The sequence below is a fragment of the Etheostoma spectabile genome, chromosome 19, assembly GCF_008692095.1.
Source record: "Etheostoma spectabile isolate EspeVRDwgs_2016 chromosome 19, UIUC_Espe_1.0, whole genome shotgun sequence".
NCBI classification, from domain to species: Eukaryota; Metazoa; Chordata; class Actinopteri; order Perciformes; family Percidae; genus Etheostoma; species Etheostoma spectabile.
In genome coordinates this window covers 15,646,443-15,664,921 of record NC_045751.1, presented here as the reverse complement: position 1 = coordinate 15,664,921, position 18,479 = coordinate 15,646,443, and the positions used below count along the sequence as shown (strand labels likewise).

The window sequence follows — 18,479 nt, the reverse complement described above, 5'->3', positions numbered from 1 at the left end:
GGGGGGGGGGGGCGCTCAGCACTTGTTTCTAGTTGTGGCCTGAGTCTTACGCTCTCAGGAAGTTAGAAACAGTCTTCGGTGAGGCCATGATGAATTAGTTTTACGATAATGTGTCTGAAGACAAACCAGCACTTTGTCCCCAAAAATGTCCTAAAGCCCAGCTTTCCTTCTGTACAGCCGGCTGAATGAGACTGTGTTTGATGTTATTGCCGAAGACAATGAATGCCAGCGTGCAGTCAGTGATTTCTCAAGTCTATTTAATCCCTTGTTTACAGTGGAGGAGAAGGACGTCCTCCTCTCTCTCATCCATTATAATGAGATATGTTATCTCTCTATCAGTCTGAGTCGTTGCTACACCGGCCTGCATCCTTTCCATCACCCACAATGCATCTTAGCTACAACTGCACAGAAAAAAAAAAGAATATGTAAATATATGTAGAAAAAAAAATAGAATTATTTTTTTCCTTTATACAAGCACTTTTATGCACCCTGGTTTCTACAAAGCGTGTTTGTAACTCTGTCCAGTTTTTCTACTTCATTCAGGATTTCAACAATGACTATGTCGTTTAACGGCTGGAGAATGGCTCCATGGACTTTCACTTTGAGAAGTTTGCGCCAGCTTTGGTATTGCTTGATTTTTTATTTTTTTTCATCCACTGTACAAAATGTATGCAACAGAAGAAGTTGAAGAATAACGGACTAAAGAATAACAGCGGCTAGAGAAAGAAAAAGAAAAAAAGTCTGAAATGTCACGTTTTCACCTGGATAATGTAACTCAGGGATTCTGTTTTCATCAACAAACATTTCATCAGTAGTCTTTAAGGAGGCTGAGACATCTGAAGATCCTTTGGGTGTATAGGTGATGCTGTAAATACACCAGAGTGTAAGGGCTACTGGTAAAACAAACACACACAAAACACTTCATGAGGGACTGAGAAAAAAAAAAAGTATTGCTAGCAAAAAGTGAAAATAAATTGACGAAAAAGTATTGTGAAAAAAAGTTGTATTTTGAGAACATACATTTGAAGAGACGTTGTTATATTTGGAAAATAAAGTCGGAATGTCAGAATAGATTTGACATTTTGAGACAAATATTAAAACCGTCTTACTATTTCAAAGGAAAAGGCATCCTGTTGGAAGAATAGTACAATGCAATAGTTCAAGACAAAAGTTGTAGAATTTGAGAATAAAGTCATATTTTGAACTGTGTATTGGAATGTCAGCCAAACTAAACCATGCCCATATTTTTTTTTTATATTTTATTTAACAAACCCCTAACAGTGCCCCTGTTACTCTGTTGTACTGTGACAGAATTTGCTCAGTTGAAGCTTTTGATACAAAATGTGGTGGTGAAGGAAAAGCGCCACTTTGGCTGACAATAGCCCCCCCCCCCCCCCCCCCCCCCCCCCCCCCCCCCCACATCACTCTAAAAGAGTTCTGAAATAGCACTTAATTATTTAAAATGAAGTAAGCTACAGTGAAATGAATGATCAAACGTGATGTATTTGCTTGTGTGTGTGTGTGTGTGTGTGTGTGTGTGTGTGTTTATACGTATGTGTATGATGGTGTGGAGCGAGATCCTCTTTGGCTCCTCATTTTTCTTCCCTCTCACTTTTCATTTGTACATGGCCAACATGTGACATATGAATTCTCTCCTCAACCTTTGAATAAATACTCAAAACACCGTGAGGCTGCCTGCTGTGAACATTTCCTTTTTTTCGCCTGAGATTCTATGAAGAGAACTCTTAATGCTACATTAAGATAAGACACTAATCTGATTTCTTGTTAATAAATTCTGACTTTAAAATATCATGTCATGTGTAACTTTCAGTGGGTGTGGATTCTAGCGGCCACTTTGGACACAAGCGGGAATCTTTTTACCACACCTGCTGTCGTAAAGGTCTTTTCTTAACGTTGCTGTATCCCCCATTGTATTACTTAGTTAGCGTTAAGACGAGGTCATATAGTAACCAATATTTTTTTCAGACACAAAATCAATAATTTACAATAAGAGAATATGTTACAGAATCATCGTTGCCTTTCGAGTGCTGCATCTGTATGTACTTTGGATGTATCGTGAGCTAAACCAGGTTTCACTGTCACTGTGTTAGAAGCCAAAGCATTAAGAATGTGTTAACAACCAACATAATAATAACTTAGATTAATAAAGCGCCTTTCATGAAACCCACGAACGCTTTACAGGGATACAATGGAATAGACAATAGTAGGCCAACACAAACACAGACTAAAAGGACTATAAACCAGGCCCTTAATGGAAGGCTACCTGAGGGCCAATCAATTCGGGGACTTTTTGAATCATTTACAATCCCGTAATTGTCTCCATTTGTTAATAGCCTGATCAAGTGGGACTCACGTTATCGCCCTTTGTCTTTTAATTCCCCTTTTATCCCACAACTACAATAGATAACTTTGAAAATAACATTAAAATGCAATTAGGCCTATATAAAAGAAATCTCCTGTTACCTTTTCCCTGGATAAGCTAACACAGGCTTTTCCATTTAAGATCATTGTATGAAAAATGAGAGAGCTTTAGAAACATTAAAAAGTTACTCATAGTCACTTCAAACTTAGAACTCAATACATTTTTTCCCGTGTGACCCTCATCCTCTTCTGTACACCTTAAGATACCTCAATGGGAATGGGTTCTCTGGGTTCCCTCTAGTCTTCCATTTACTGACATGATCACTTTATGCTAATCCCATGCAGTTAAGGCAAAAAAAAAAAACTATTTTTCTCATGCAGTATTAGTAGAGTTGCATAAATTGGGTAAGACTGGAAAGTTGAGACTTTTGTGGGTATAAACTAAGGTTGGTTGGCTGGTTCAAACAGCCATAACATCTGGGTCAAGTCACAAAAAATCCATAAAAGCTAACTGTTCTTAACAGCAGCACCCTGCCATCCAGAATGTGCTGGATGTTCATTTGTAACACTTCATTCAGTGCTCTGTGACTTTGACTCTATTATGTAATACCCTACAGGCTTTTATGGGACATTAAGTCTGCATGTGACCGTAAACATGAGTACTAAAACCATAGTATGCCGACCTGGCCTAAAATTAGAAACCATGATCCTCTCTCCACCCAAACACCATAAAAAACAGCAAGTCAAATCTTCTTTTTTTAATCTTGTGTCCTCCCACACTGCAGGCATGCTGGGAAAATAGTTGTTTCTCGCAAGGCCCTCGAGTGCCCTTTACCCAGAGAGAAGAACAGATCCACCAAGCCACGGTCCTTTGACGTGTTTTTATTAATTTCACTTTGACATCAGTACAGAGACCACATACTATTTTTTTTTTTTTTTTTTACAGTTTTCTTATTTTTTTCCTGTAACATCTTTCCCGAAGCTTCAAAAATCAGAACCAATTATAGCTAATACAAAACAGAGCTGATGTTAGTGAACTTCTAGAAACCAGTAAAGAATCAAAACAATACTCTTCAGAGACAGAAAAGTCAAACACACTCCTGCCACACACTCCCATACCCGATGAAAACACAAGGACAAGCAGGAAAAGGAGAAAAGCAACATGCTTGAGGGAACAGGTTTTATTTTATGTTATATATTACACTCTAAAGAAATTAGCCAACTAGGACTCTGAAAATGAGTGATTGGTTCAGCCTAGGTAGCACACCAAGGTCTCTCCTGACATAAAGTTAAAAGCTAATTAGCTTTTAAAGCGCCACACTTCCAGGGTAAGGTTTAGGAAATTCTGTCTCTGAGATTTCCTCTTCCACCACAACACAATGGACGTTGATGGGATTTAGTTTGTGCTGCTCACTGTTAACAGTTGTCCTCGGAACTACGTTCTACAGAAGAAATAGTCCCTAAAAAAGGGCTGAATTCAATTCTGTGAACACCACAAAGGTCACCCCATTTATCTCCACTGTATTGGGTCGATGGTAGAAATCTTCAAAAAGAAAAAAAACTAAAAAAACAATAAGAAGAGTTCCAAATGTTGGTTCTTTGAATTTTAAATGAAAAGGCAGAGACATGCATGTTATGTTGTTTGAAATTTGGTTGAACTGACCCCTTGAAATAAGCTGAATTTATGTAAACAGACGTTTGCATTTAGATGAAAACGACAACTTAAAGCTACAATATGCAACTTCTCCACATTCAAATAAATAAACAGGATGCATAAGAACATAAGCAGTCTCGGTATTCAGCCCCCCCCACCACCACCACCCCTCTCACACTTGCTTCATTAGCACCTTTCCAGATGCTGCTTACCTCAGCCTTGGGCTAGCCGACAGCTTATTATCGACATGAGTGCCATGCACCAAGGCTGTAACCTGTCCTAACTGAGGGGGGCGGGGTGGGGACTAACAGCTGGCATCTCCAACAGAAATGTTGCATATTTTGGCTTTAACACCGAGAGTCTGAATGAGACAGCATGCACGAGTGGTTAACCAAGACATCTGTGAGGCGATCACAGTGAGACGAAACACAACGGAGGGCATGCATGGGGAGGAATGTTCATAGAAAACATCCAGTACACAGGCAGACGTAGTAGTAGTAGTAGTAGTAGTTGGAGTATTCACGGTATTGAGAAGCTGTCGGCTGTTCAGTATTCAGGGGACATTTACTCCGTGCAAACTTAATTTGGGGCACACTGAAATGGACAGCAACACGAACATCCTCGTCATTTCCTTCTCTACATCCATCCCTCACAACAATATGGAGATGTACCAGTAGTGCTAACATTTTGTTTTTTTTCTACAGAGTTCAAAAACACCATTGAAACCTTCACAAGTAATAATCATATTAAACAAAAGTCAGGGTCAAGAATATGATACAGCCTATATAAAGGGTGAGAATCGGTTTCCAGCTTACACTATGACATGCGCTTCATGGCAGTCAAAGAGAAGAAACACAGTGACAAACAGAGCTCTATAATAACCACTCCAAACCAAAACCGCTTCCAGATCCCCCGCCACACTCTTTATTCAACATTTCACCCTCTAATCTCTAAACGTCCTCTCAGGTCACTGGGGAGGTTCGTACGGAGTCTAAAATGTGCCAAAAGAATAGTTTTAGACTTTACCAGTGTTGAATTATAAAACATTCCTAAATTACCATCTATAAAGATATTGCAAATTCTGTTATTAGTTAAATTTTTAAGTTTAATTGTCATTCTTAAGAGCTGAATCTCAACATTTTAAAAGTATTTTAAGCGCTTCGAAAGAGAAAGCCTTGTGGTAGACCTTTTAATGTAATACTGTAAGAGTCTATTTTTATTCTGGTGGCACACTATACTCCATAGTTTTGAAACTCGATGCAATTCAGCAGTAGAGCTGGGAAGCCATTTTGAGATTTAAGCATGTGATAACACAAGAGAGAATCTCTTAACTTATCGAACAATCAGGAATTATTTCTCATGAAGCCTCTGAAAGGCCTCCAGTTTAAAACTATGAAGCTCAATGACACTTAACATAACTTACAATGCTGTTGTCAAGCTACTAGGGAGTCAAAGCAGCCGCCCTATAATTAATATCAATAATAGTAATAAGCAGTGATAAGAATAATAAAAATGTACAAGTATATGTGAGACCTCAACACTGGCTTGAACAGGTGCGACAAAAGGAGTTAGTACTGCTGTAAGTGAGGGAACTTTCCTTTGATATAAAAAGCGAGGCCAACGTGTTCCATACAGCAGAGAGCCTGTCTTAAGGTGTATATACACACACACACAAACACACACGTACAGAAAACTGTTCAAAAATGCATCTGATCAAGAGGGTGAACTAGACCAAATTATCACAGCTGGCTCAGTGTTCCAATCCTTTTATTTCAACCTGCTCATGTGTTTAATAAAAATAAAAGTTCAGTGCATTGTAGAAACTTAGATACAGAAGTGGCTGTAAGGTGAATGGAAACTAACTCGATAAGAGGCCAATAAGTAACAGCAAACCCATTACTAGCCTCTAAATCAACTCATATTTATGCACATAACAACTGTAGACCAAGAGAGCAGGATAAGACTAGCCACAATAACACCCAAAAGATTAGTTTTATTCTATTTTTTTTTCTTTTTTACTTAACTTTTCCAGCTTAAATGATCCATTTAAATGTGTGGTTTAAAGTACAGACATTTGCTTTTTTGTGACATAGACAGCCATCATCTACCCCCTGCTCGCTGTACACGACTAAACCAGGTCATAGATTCAGTCTAGTTCACTCGACCCTGCCTCCATTCCCCTGTGGCGCGCCCACAGACAGCCAGGGCCCGCCGCGGCGCTACATCACTTCCTCGCTAGCGACCTGCTTCCTGTCTGTACAGGCACGGTTCTTTTTAATGCTTGCAAGTTAAGCTGCGCAGTAGTTTTACATTGAATATTGAGTAGCTCAGAGATTTTCTACCTAGCAAGGTTCAGTGTAGTAGTGGGGGTTGATGGTTGATGGAGTAGGGAGGAGGAGTTAGACTCGGGGCAGCGGTTATCTGGAGAGGGGAGGAAAAGGTAAGGGGGTCTAAGATGGCGATGGAGATGAGGGTGATGGTGACATGGAGGTTTCTAATTGGGTGGGGCAGGGAGTTGATCATTCAGTTTTGCTGCGCTTCACAGCTCCGGGAAGTTTCTCTTGCAACCTGGGGGAGAAAAGCAAAACAGGTGTCAAAAAGGTGGTTAAGTATAAACTGAATTGGTGGAGGAAAGCTCCACTGTCAGCTGATCATCTACATCACACTCATTACTGATGATTAGATGCACTTACTTGGCCATTGTGGTGTTGACTTGAGTACGAATCAGGTCCATGTACTGATCAATCTGGGTCTGGAAAGAAAAAAGATAGGGAGATAAGGTAAGCATTAGTCTGAGAAAATAATTCTCATGACTTTAAATAAGCAAAGGATTATTAGTACAAGCCATTCGGTCAATGTAAAACCAAAACAAGGGTTATGTTAGCATTTCTTTCCCGGGGAGTGTTGGACTCTGCTAAGAGTGTTGATTTTAGCCAATTCTGTTTTTTGTTTTAATGGGTAAGAGAGTGAATACTTTGGTGACATCAGAATCAAATCTGTGCTACCAACCAGCCCAGAGACAACAGAATTACATCACCAGCAAAAAGCAGAGTTTAAAGGGGTTCGGAAGAGAGTCAGCACCTTAGGTAAAGCCATTCTGCTGGAAACTAGTTGAAGGACTACTTGGAACCTTGTGCAGGTCAAAGCAGTGTCAGCAGTAACGTTGACATTGTAGATGGTCAAGCGAGAGCTGAGGCTAAAGGCAAAGCTCTCGATTTACAAATCGATCTACATTACAACCCTCATCTCTCTTTCTTTTTTCTTTTACAAAGTATTAGATCATGGATACCAGTGGCCAAACTGAGTTCAGAACAGTGGCCATTAGGAACAGATATGAACACTTGATTGGACAAAGTGTTGTTTTAAGCATTCCCCAGGCTAAGTACAGGGTGAAGAACTCAGAACGAGCTTGGAGTGGAATCGGGGAGTGACGGTGGTCCGGTCATAACGGGGGCTCCACTGTGGAGGTATTATGGGCAAATCCAACTAAAGAGGACATGACAGGGCAGACCCAGAACACATTATATTGATTTTTTTTTATCCCATCTGGCCTGAGGATGGGGGATCTGGGTTGCTTCGCTTAGCTCGGTAGCATGAGAGGCAAAAAAGGACTGGCTGAACACAGTCAAACCAACTGACCAGCTCATGATTATCTCAACTTCTATAAGTTGGTGGTGCAAGCCACAAGTTGCGCTGTTACGATGACATTGTTTTGGTACAGTTGTACCTAAATGTACATAGAATCCCAAAATGTCCACGCCGCCCACTGTTGAGGTTAATATCTGAAACGCAGCATGGATCAGAGACGAGTATAATCCCCTAAACCCAAAGTTTTCCCACTTTGAATAGTGCATCGACTTATTAGAGCCAGCAGCGGAATGACTTCATATTCAGCAGCTGGACACTGGACGGCGACAAGTGGGACGCAGAAAGCCTTCAGTGTCTGATGAAGACTGGAGTCATCCAGTGAGCTCACTGCTGCTGGGAACGTTCACAACAACATTGAAGTCATGGCCGCTGTCCGCGGGCCTCAGAGACTCAGTTTGTCATCGTATATAAATCATGCTGACCCGGGACAGAGGGTCACTCTCTCACCTTGTACTTCTCGTAGATGGGAGGCACAGCGAAGAGGAGGATGTCAGCTGGAGAACACAGAGAGAGAAGACACGTTAGGAACACATCATAGTCAAACGCACGTTGCATTTCTGGCCACACGTCGGTGTACTTTAAATGTCAAAACAGATGCAGCCGTTTCCCAGCCTGCTTTCATTCTGTTAACCGTGCTGGTGTTGTTTTACAGCACTGGGGCAGGCTTGTTTGGAAATACGCCCCGCAAAAGATATGTAAATGTACATTTTACTCATGTCTGCATGATACAAGTGGTGAGTTCTTTGGACAATAAATAATGCATTTACACATTTCTTCATTTAATTAAAAGGTCCAATATAATAATAATAATAATAATAATACATTTTATTTAAAGACGCCTTTCATGGCACTCAGGACGCGCACAGGGAATTCTAATTAAGAAACAGCAAAACAAATACTATACAACAGCAAAACAAATACTATCAACAGCAAAACAACAATACTATACAACAGCAAAAATACTATACAGCAAAACAAAAACAAAACTATACAACAGCAAAACAATACTATACAACAGAAAAACAAAACTATACAGCAAAACAAATACTATACAACAGAAAAGGCGGAGCAACAGACATTAAGTGGAATAGGCAGTTATAAACAGAGTGTGTTTTAGTTGTGATTTGAAATGGGGGAATGAATCAATGTTTCTGATTTGGGGGGGTAGTGAGTTCCAGAGACGGGGAGCAGAGCGCGTAAATGCTCTGCCCCCCATGGTGGTGAGACGGGCGGGGGGGACAGACAGGTTTATGGAGGAAGAGGATCTGAGGGAGCGGAAGGGAGTGGGACGCTGGAGGAGATCAGACAAATATGGGGGGGCGAGGTGTGGATGGCCTGAATGCTAATAGAAGGATTTTGAATTTGATACGGAACTGGACCGGGAGCCAGTGGAGCTGTTGGAGGACAGAGTGATGTGGTGGATGGAGGGGTTCGAGTATGATGCGGGCAGCTGAATTCTGGACCATGAAGTTTGTGAGGGATTTGTGAGCGAGACCGAAGAGGAGAGAGTTGCAAAAATCGAGACGGGAAGTGACGAGACTGTGGACAAGAATTGCAGCAGTGTGGGGGTAAGGGAGGGGCGGAGGCGATTGAGTTACGTAGGTGGAAGTAGGCAGACCGGGTAATGTATTGACATGGGGTTGAAAGGATAATGTGCTCAAGGATGACACCCAGACTCTTAACCTTGGGGAGGGTGAGACGGAGCGGTTGTCAATTGTGAGAGAAAAACCGCTGTTTGGAAAGAGTGGCTTTGGTGCCAATGAGGGAACCTCGGGTATACTGTTTAATTTGAGGAAGTTTTGGGTGAGCCAGATTTTTATTTCAGAGATGCAATCCCTAAGGGAGGGGGCGGGGGGAGAGTGGACGAGGGTTTGGTGGAGAGGTAGAGCTGGGTGTCATCGGCGTAACAGTGGAAGTGAATGTTAAATTTGCGGAAGATATTGCGAGGGGAAGCAGGTAAATGATGAAGAGTAGGGGCCCCAAAATAGAGCCCTGGGGCACACCTGAAGTGACGGAGGGGAATGGATCACAGGACTGAGTTGAATGAACTGTGTGCGACCAGAGAGGTAAGATGTGAACCAGTCCAAACGGAAGTGTGGGTGATGCCAATGGAAGATAGCCTATTGAGGAGGGTGGTGTGACAATATGTAATATTTTTACTGTAATAAATCCAAAAATGACCCCAATGCGTCAGATATTAAGGAAACCTGTCAAGCCAAAATACTATCTTTTCTGCCAACAATTCTAATGACAGTATTTTCTTCTTTTGAAATTTCCGTTCTGTGACAGTATTTCTGTTTGTGTTTTGGCCTGTGTGTTGTTATCAACGGCCCAGTCCGACAGCCAGCCCGGGTTGCCAGATATACCTGCAAAAACTAAACCCAGTGAGCATTACAGCTGTAACAATAGTACAGCCATGAAATCAGCAAACAAACAAACGGGATCACAGAGATAGATTCGACCCAACCTAAAAAAACAGACACGTTTCTAAAACTTGCGTAACCAGAGACGTAACAAACCCCGGGTATATATTGGAGATGTATTAAAAAGATGGAATCAGCTTAGAGCCCAAAAGAACGCAGAGTTTGCTAATTTCCTCCTGAACAGGTAGCATTAGCTTCAGAGTAGTGATAGGCCGATTCTATCGGCTGGCTTTTGAATTGGATTTTGAATTTGTACTGCAGTGATTATTTTAAACACTAGCTGTCAGTATTACATATTGCAAGTTTAATATGGATTCTTGGTAACTTAATTCATTTTCAGTTTTTTTTAAAGCTTTATAGATTGTATTTCATTGTGGTTTGTCGTTAGAGATGTAAATACAACATTATTTCTTTCTCAGTTTTCTATCAATGACACTAAATATTTTCAGTATTAGTGCAAAAAAAAAAAAATACAGACGTTGAGGCCACATAATTCTTTAAACTTACCAACGCCATGAAGACCACTTTCATCATCATACGTTATTTGGTAGGTTATAACAAAAACATTCTCTTTTTTCAGAATGGCCCTTAGTGAAGTTGAGTTTGACACCCCCCCCCCCCCCCCCCCCCCCCCCCCCCCCCCCCCCCCGCCTTAGTGTGTCCTGTCCCAGTGAGAGGCATCCATCAGGGGACATAGCCCTCTGAGCCATCTTGTCAACCCTCTGCACATCGCTTAGACCACCAGATTAAATGAGCATGGTGGCCTCATTAACACACCGAGGGCCATTACAGTCTCACGGAGACTTCTGTCTAACTAATTCATACTGCTCGTCTTTAACAGCACGCCATGTTATTGTGCATTCTTTTTCTTATTAGAAAACGTCAGCAACCATAATCCGAGTCTGTACACACTTGGAAGGCCTTGTGTCCTTGTGCAAATTTAATAACATTGCTATGTTTCCCACCTTGGCCGAAATGTAAAATTCCATGACTCTCCATAAACAGAGTGAAGCACTCTGACCTATAGTTTGTCCTTCCTGGTTTATTAAAAGTTGCTTAGAGCTAAAAACGACAAACCAAGGTAGGAAACGAGCTGAGAAACAATCAACTAGGCTATGTTGAAATTTCAATCCAATAAATCTGAAAAACCAGGGTCAAACACAAATTTTGAATTGTTTGAATAAGGAGTTTGAGCTCTCATTGAAGCAATACCACAGACAGAAAGAGGCTGGTTAACCTGTTCAGTCCATTAGAAACAATGAGGATTCTTCCAAGACTTAGTAAAGAACAGCAAAACTGTGAGCTGTAAGAATGTGCAATGTTCTGCTAAGAATTCATAAAACGGTCTCTTATTAGGGGACTGTCGGGATGTTTCCACTTAAGGAACTGGGTGACTTTTTCTAGAAATGACTTTGAATGTGAGCGTTTCTGAAACATGATGATTGTGAATGAGGCACGGCTCTTGGTTCCCACAGCGCTTACCCAGGATGAGAATGGTGATTCCATTGAAGACGGCTCCTACGTAGGTGAACAGCCACATGACCACAGCCAGCTGGAGAGTGAACAACAAAGAAGCCCACAGGGCAAGTCAGGGGGGGTGAAGCCCTTTCCAGGACACAATCCAACACACAACCCATTTATCAGAGCTCAACTGTAGTTTGTAAATTCTCAAATCATGTCTTAATAGTAGCCAGAAGAAAACTAATAAAGGCTAGATAAACATATTGATCAGTGTTACCCACACAGACTAATTTGTGGCGGTGCACCACACAATAACACCGGCTGCCATTCAATGCATTTCATTATTCTTTTATTTTTTATTTATTTTTTATTACGCTATTTAAAACACGCAGCGTATTCGTTCAGCTGCATTTCCTTTCCTTGCTCTCCTGCTTCATACTTGATTGTTACGAAAAAAAGTCAAATGCATTGGGGTTTTCCCAAATACATTTCCTGGTGCGGCTCGGTTTGGCACGACAGACCATAACGGCAAGGGGTTTGCCTTTCCATCCGAACAGGGCTGCCGGCTTGAAGGGGTGTCTTCAGAGGCTCGACTCATTAACATAACATTAGTGGTTGCTGGGATACAAATCTTATCCGATGGTTGATGTAGCACTGCAAGAGTTTATATTAGTGAAACAAAAGCAGCTTCCAAACCGCCCATCTCCAACCCATACAGGTATTTCATGTTTCACCAGAACTCTGCTCAGGACGGTGTGGGTGTGGACTGACTGAGCTTGACTATCAGCTCCCCGTTTCTCCTGTTAGTTTTGTTGCACCCTTTAGGGAAGGGTACAGCTTTGTCACCTTTAAGCTGGGTTTCCACAAGCAGCATTTTTCAACTGCAACTCCGCTGTCTTGGTCACAAGCAGCAGATTTCAAATTAAGTTGTATCACCACAACATGATGCAGACGGTGTACACCTTTTGCAGACAATGAGCTGTGTCTGTACATTTTCTATCAGTTTATATCTGGCCTAACGACTGTATGGTACACACATTGCTGCTTAAAAAGTTGTGTTTAGAGTTCCAATAACGTTATATTACCAGCAACAAGCTAGTAGTCATTGCAACAATGCTAACGTTACCACAGTGCTACTACTACTAAAACAAATGTATATAAAAACTCACCAGGAGTACCAACTGCCTGGACAGCAAGCTGTTACAGAAATATATCATAAAGTAAGCTATATGAAAATCACAATGTTTTAGTTTGCACATACAGTATGTAGAGTATAATGGAGGCATGTTTGCAAGTGTGCCCTCTTATTGGCTACCGCTCTGCAATAGCTGACTCCGAGTCGACTTTGGGAGAGTGTCAGTGTATTTTGCGAGTACCGCTGTTCTCATAAGGAATGAATCGCTCCGCTCTGCCGTTATTTCAGCAGCCTGTGGAAACCCAGCGTTAATCTAAACAGAGTTTGAATCATTTCAACAGCTATAGTTACTTCACAGATTAATATTTTACATTAAAAAAAATGTAATAATTTTATACAATTTTGTCAATGTCGATTTCCCCTCTAAATTTCATTTTACACTTCCATTTTTAAGGGGTTAAATGAACCACTAATTCAGACTAAGATTAGAGAAATTAATCAGAATACTTCTTCCACCTCTGTCCTTTGTGATGTAACGACACACGGTTATTTTGGTTGATACTCAGTAGTAATACCCTGCCCTAGTTCCAACCCACCTATTTGGGTTATATTCTCTAAATAATTAGCATCCAACAATATAATCATAACTACTGGGGTTTATTTTAATGATACGGTTCAGATTCTGACTATCATTTGACCGATTTCCCCCTAGTGATGAGTTACTACAGTACCAATAGTTATAAAAGAGTTATAAAAAGGTTGCACCCTGGAGAGGAGTCTTTATGGGACAGAGTGGGTATAGATTCCCATCATAAGGATGTTTAATGGTCAAAACTCGGTTTGACGGTGGATAATGACGGACGGGCGAAGCTGCTCACCTTTAGGGAGTCCACAAGGTCCTCGACCAGGAAGAGGCGGCTCATCTGCTTCAGGGCTCGGTTGATGTAGGTCAGACTGGCGTCCACGTGCTTGCGGAAAGTCTCCGGGGGGACGCTGACATCCTTATCTATCAGTGTTCTGCAGAGAGGGAGGAGGGGTAGGTGAGCACAAAATGAGGCTAAATGTCCAGGCATACATAACCAGGCAGTGGTGAAAAGCTTTGAGCAGGAAATTAATAGCAAGCTCTCTTTTTTAAATTAGTGGCTTAAAAATTAGAAAACAGGAGTCTTCATACCCCGTAGCACAACGGTTTAGAGCATGGCTCTTCAACAGGGGGTCCTCAGAGTCAATGCGAATTATTGTTAAGATTTTCATAAAAAAAGTCCTAAAACGAATCCAACATATCATTAGCAAATATAAATCCCCACTGATGATAGGTGTACTGGCCTATAGGTAAGGTGCTGACTAAGGCCGTCCACAGATACAGTTCATCCTGACGAATCACTATGCCACATGATGTTTAACATTTAAACATGGTTCATAAAGTCATGCCAACAATGACAAGGCTAATTTAATAAGTTATTATTCTATGCAAAGAAGGTATGTATAAAAGTTTTAGGCCGCCCTACATGTTATTGTAGGCCCAATTTAATATGCAACTTAATTATAAAATATATGTAGTTGGGGGTCCCCGCTCCATCTCTCTTTCAGTTAAGGGGTCCCTGATTTAGGTGGTTGTTGATCAAGACCAATGGCTTACTGATTTCTTGGGCCAGTCTAGAAATGTCTTACTTTCAAAACTCCAGTCCGTACTCTTTGGAAGTCAGGTGTGACGTTCTGAAACTGACATAGCTGAAGAGATGTTTCAAGAGAATTTAACCCCTGTCCGACCTTTCCAGTTTTAAATAGAACTACCATGGAATTCTCAAATGTGTTTTCCTTAACTACTGAGGGAAGGGCCTACTTTTGAAATGGGCTTGTATTAGAGAGACATTTTAGAATACCACTTTTTGTATAGCCAATAAAAAAAATTAATTTAGAAAAAGGCCTCCCTGTTTTCTGATCTGCTCCCATTTTAAAAATTTGCTGTTGGTACTGTTACTACTAAAATCCTTCTGCTTTTCCACTCTTCAGTCGCTGACACGCTGTTGTCAATGAAACTCAACACTTCCTGCGCAGATAAGTCATATTAAGAACTCAAAAACATGAACTGAAAACAAAAAAGGCACAATCCATCTAGTTTCTGGTAGGCTTTTATCTTAAAATGAATGCAGGCAGTGTTGGGTTTCACTGATAGTAGCTTAACAGCGATTGAAAAACTACAAGGTAGAAGTGAGTGTAATTAAATACTGGATAAAAACGTCATTCTGGAGCGCCCGGGTACCTCAGTTGGTAGAGCGGGCGCCCATGTATAGAGGTTTACTCCCCAACACAGCGGGCCCAGGTTCAACTCCGACCTGCTGCCCTTTGCTACATATTGTTCCTTCTCTCTAACCTTTTATGTCTTCAGCTGTCCTATCAAAATGAAGGCCAAAAATGCCCCAAGAATCTTTAAAAACAAAAAAAAACCCATTATCTATTAAAAATAAAAGAGAAATTCAGAGCAGCAGATGTGCAGTAAATATATTCCATCATACTGCAGAGGGCGTTCAGACAATTTGTTGGATTTGGCTTCTCAAATGTGAGATTATTGTAAAATTATTATCTTCATGTTGAGAAAGCAATTTCACGACATCACCTTGGACTATGGGTTTTAAGATGAGCATTTGTTATTATTCTATGAACTAAATTATTAACAGAAAACAAACAAATGAATTCCTAATTTAAATAACTACTAGTTGCAGCTCTAACTAAATGTGAACTGTGGGTAAAGCAAGAACAAAAGTCACACAGCTTTCAACTCCATCTTATTACTTCACAGTGGTAAATAGATATATTCCAGCTGCTCAATGGTAGAACTCCACCATTTGACGACCAAATCAATTCCCATGGTCTCCTTTTTTTAATTATTTGGTTTAAAGACTAAAATGAGCTACGAGGAAGATTTAGTGTTGTGACTCTAAAGAGGAGCTGCATACTCTATGGAGCCTGGGCTCTGGCTCCACCATAAAAGTTGTTCTATAAATATAATGCAAAGAGGCAGAGGTTATGTCAGGCGATGCCAGTCATGTCTTTAGAGCTGTGTGTAGTATAATGGTTTAGACGAGACAGTGGTTGCAAGGCAGCAACATGGCTCAGTCAAATGAGTCACTGTGTCTCACAATCGATTTATGCTCCTTACATTATTCAATACAAATGGGATGTAAACATTTTTTTGTGGGTGAGCGTTTTTTTCTGCATGTGCGACGCATCTGAACGCATCCGGCAGCATTTAGAAACCTAGCTAGAACTTTAAGTATTACTGTTACCTCAGCGTCTTCACATTCAGAAGGAAGTGTTTCAGAAGAAATCAATGCGAGTCACGGTTTCCTGAATTTTGTCACTTTGGTGATGCCATATCAACACTACAAGACTAACCATTTTTTATCTAATGCAAAAAGAAGCACTCCAAATATAGACCAACATCTACAGGTACATGAAAAAGTTTAGTTTATAAATTAGGTTATTTTCACCCAAGCTCCGATTCTGGGGCTGTCACACAGACATATGAAAAGGTCCTGACAGAAACACTCAATACTTGCCGATACTGCCAATTTGAGCATCAAACTAGAAGCATTCTTGGCCTGATCAAACCTGGTCAATCAATTCTTCCACACAACAAGTAAAGACGTGTATAGTTAAGTGGAGGTTTTGGTCTTACTTGAAGGGGTGTCCCTCGCCGGACTTCTGCACGGCCTGGACGACAGACTTGTAGATGCGGAAGGTGATGGTGACGCAGAGCAGGGCCAGTAGCAGGTAGGAGGCCACGCTGATGACGCTGAAGGCTGCCAGCGACAGCAGCAGCAGCATGGACAGCCCGAACACCAAGCCCGACTTTTTGGGGTCTCGCCAATGGATCAGATCCTTAACTGCAGAGAGGTGGTCAGGAGGAGGGGGGTTAGACTAATATTAGTTTCTCAGAACTGGCCTACAATACAATATCATGATGCAAATTTTTTTAAACCGGTCTTTAAACCCAGCTACGTATGAATAGTCCATAAACCTGTAATGACTTTTTTTCTTTTTCATTTAAAAAAAACAAAACAAAAAAAACAGTAGGCCCATGAATGTATAGCTCTGTTCAGTGGAATTTACCTAAACGATTATATTAGCCTAAAATATTTTAAAGGTGCTCAATGGAGTCTAAATTATATTGGGTTGGTTTAAAAAGGCAGCTCTCTTTTCAAAACTTGTTCAAAATAGAAGCCTGGTCGCAGCGGAGGTAAAGAAAAGGCCCTCGCAACTAGGTGAGAATTTAGTTTATCTGTTGAACAGCAGTAAAATTGATTTGCAGTTGGCTGCATTATTGAGAAAATGCTAGTATTAGCCAGGAGATCCGTGACGCTTGGAGAAAACTCCTACATGGCAACTGTGGTCCAATAAAACATAACAGTGGATGGCACATTGCCTTAGATGCCCGCTTCGTGTTTGTATGCATGTCCTGTGAGAAGTCGTGCATACAAATGTGACATCCTCTATACAAGGCGGTTATGTAATGCTGGAATGGGATGGCTGCCACGCCTTCCCTCTGCATTGGGAAAAGGGTGCATTTAAAAAAGCCTTTTGTAAGTGGGGGAGAAACCATGTGGGCTGATGCCTCAGGGACGGTTCAGGCTTCAGTGCTCCAGCTAGTTTAATGGGAACAGACCCTTGTCAAAACTGATCTGAAACATTCAATTGCATGATGATCAAGCCAAAAATAAAGAGGTGTGCCGTTTTTATTCGACATCAGCAATATGCGGGGTTCCCTCAACCTGCACTGCAGGGTAGTACGTGTCCTCCCAGCATGCTTTGCTGGCAGTACACACAGGGAGGCAGCCAGAGCTTGACGGCCCTTGTTCATTATCTCTCTCTCTCTCTCTCTCTCTCTCTCTCTCGTCTCTCGCGCTGACTCTGCTCTGCTGAAGTCCCAGTGGCTGCTGAGGTGCAGTGTCCTGCTTTCACGATGCTGCGTGCTGCTCTTAAAGCTGCAGACACAACCACAGGCCTGAGGAGAAACCGGCTGGACTGAAACAAACCAAGACAGACCAAGGGACAATGGCATGCACCTTTCTACTGCGATTATAAGTGACAATTCAAATATAAAGTATAAAAATGTGTTTGTTAACACATTCCAGGACTTCTTGTCATAGGTTAGGAACTGCATCAGAAGCATAGGCTTTGCTCATGCAGGTAAGCACACTGCACCACTTGAGACCACTGGCACACTTTACCAGCTTTGAACTAAATGACATCATATGTTCTGCAATCCATCTGCTTCAGTAAAGGATGTTTAAGGTCTCTAGCATCATTTAAATGATGATAGTGACCTTAAACATCCTTCCACAATGGAAAGCAAATGTTAAACTCTATGTAAGAGCAGGGAATTGTTGTCACCTCTGATGCAGTGAATGAATCCATAGTTATGCAGTGTCCATGTCATCTGAATCTAAGCCGAGTTAAAGTACTTTGTTCTGACTAAAAACAAGGTAATAACCCAAACAAACAAGACAGTACAGGTCCATGTCAGAAACCATGGTGGGGAATCAATTACCAGAACACTGATACAGGGTCAGTTTGATTCAAGTATTCACATGTGCCTTTCCTTCACTTTACAAATCTTTAAACAGAGAATTAACCCAAATCTGACCACTATTGTAATGCTTGGTTTAAACTAATCTTTGAGGTCCCGACAAAAAGTCTGGAATTTAATCGAGCCTGCAAAGGAATTGAGAGAATCACTTCTTGCTACCACTGCGTGAATTTCACCGGCAGATGA

The 18,479-nt window shown here is 41.2% G+C and overlaps 1 protein-coding gene across 3 annotated transcripts in view; it reads right to left on the bottom strand.

Annotated features, from left to right (window-relative positions):
• Nucleotides 1–3,322: 3,322 nt before the first annotated feature.
• rtn3 (reticulon 3) overlaps nucleotides 3,323–18,479 on the bottom strand; it is a 31,630-nt gene continuing 16,473 nt past the window's right edge. For all 3 annotated transcript variants that reach the window (XM_032544590.1, XM_032544591.1, XM_032544592.1), the window contains 6 exons: nucleotides 16,383–16,590; nucleotides 13,582–13,720; nucleotides 11,590–11,659; nucleotides 8,132–8,178; nucleotides 6,730–6,788; nucleotides 3,323–6,604 (listed from right to left, as the gene is read on the bottom strand). In XM_032544590.1, the coding sequence (XP_032400481.1) occupies nucleotides 6,556–6,604; nucleotides 6,730–6,788; nucleotides 8,132–8,178; nucleotides 11,590–11,659; nucleotides 13,582–13,720; nucleotides 16,383–16,590 (572 nt within the window). In that variant the 3' untranslated portion in view covers nucleotides 3,323–6,555. The remainder of the gene's footprint in view (nucleotides 6,605–6,729; nucleotides 6,789–8,131; nucleotides 8,179–11,589; nucleotides 11,660–13,581; nucleotides 13,721–16,382; nucleotides 16,591–18,479) is intronic.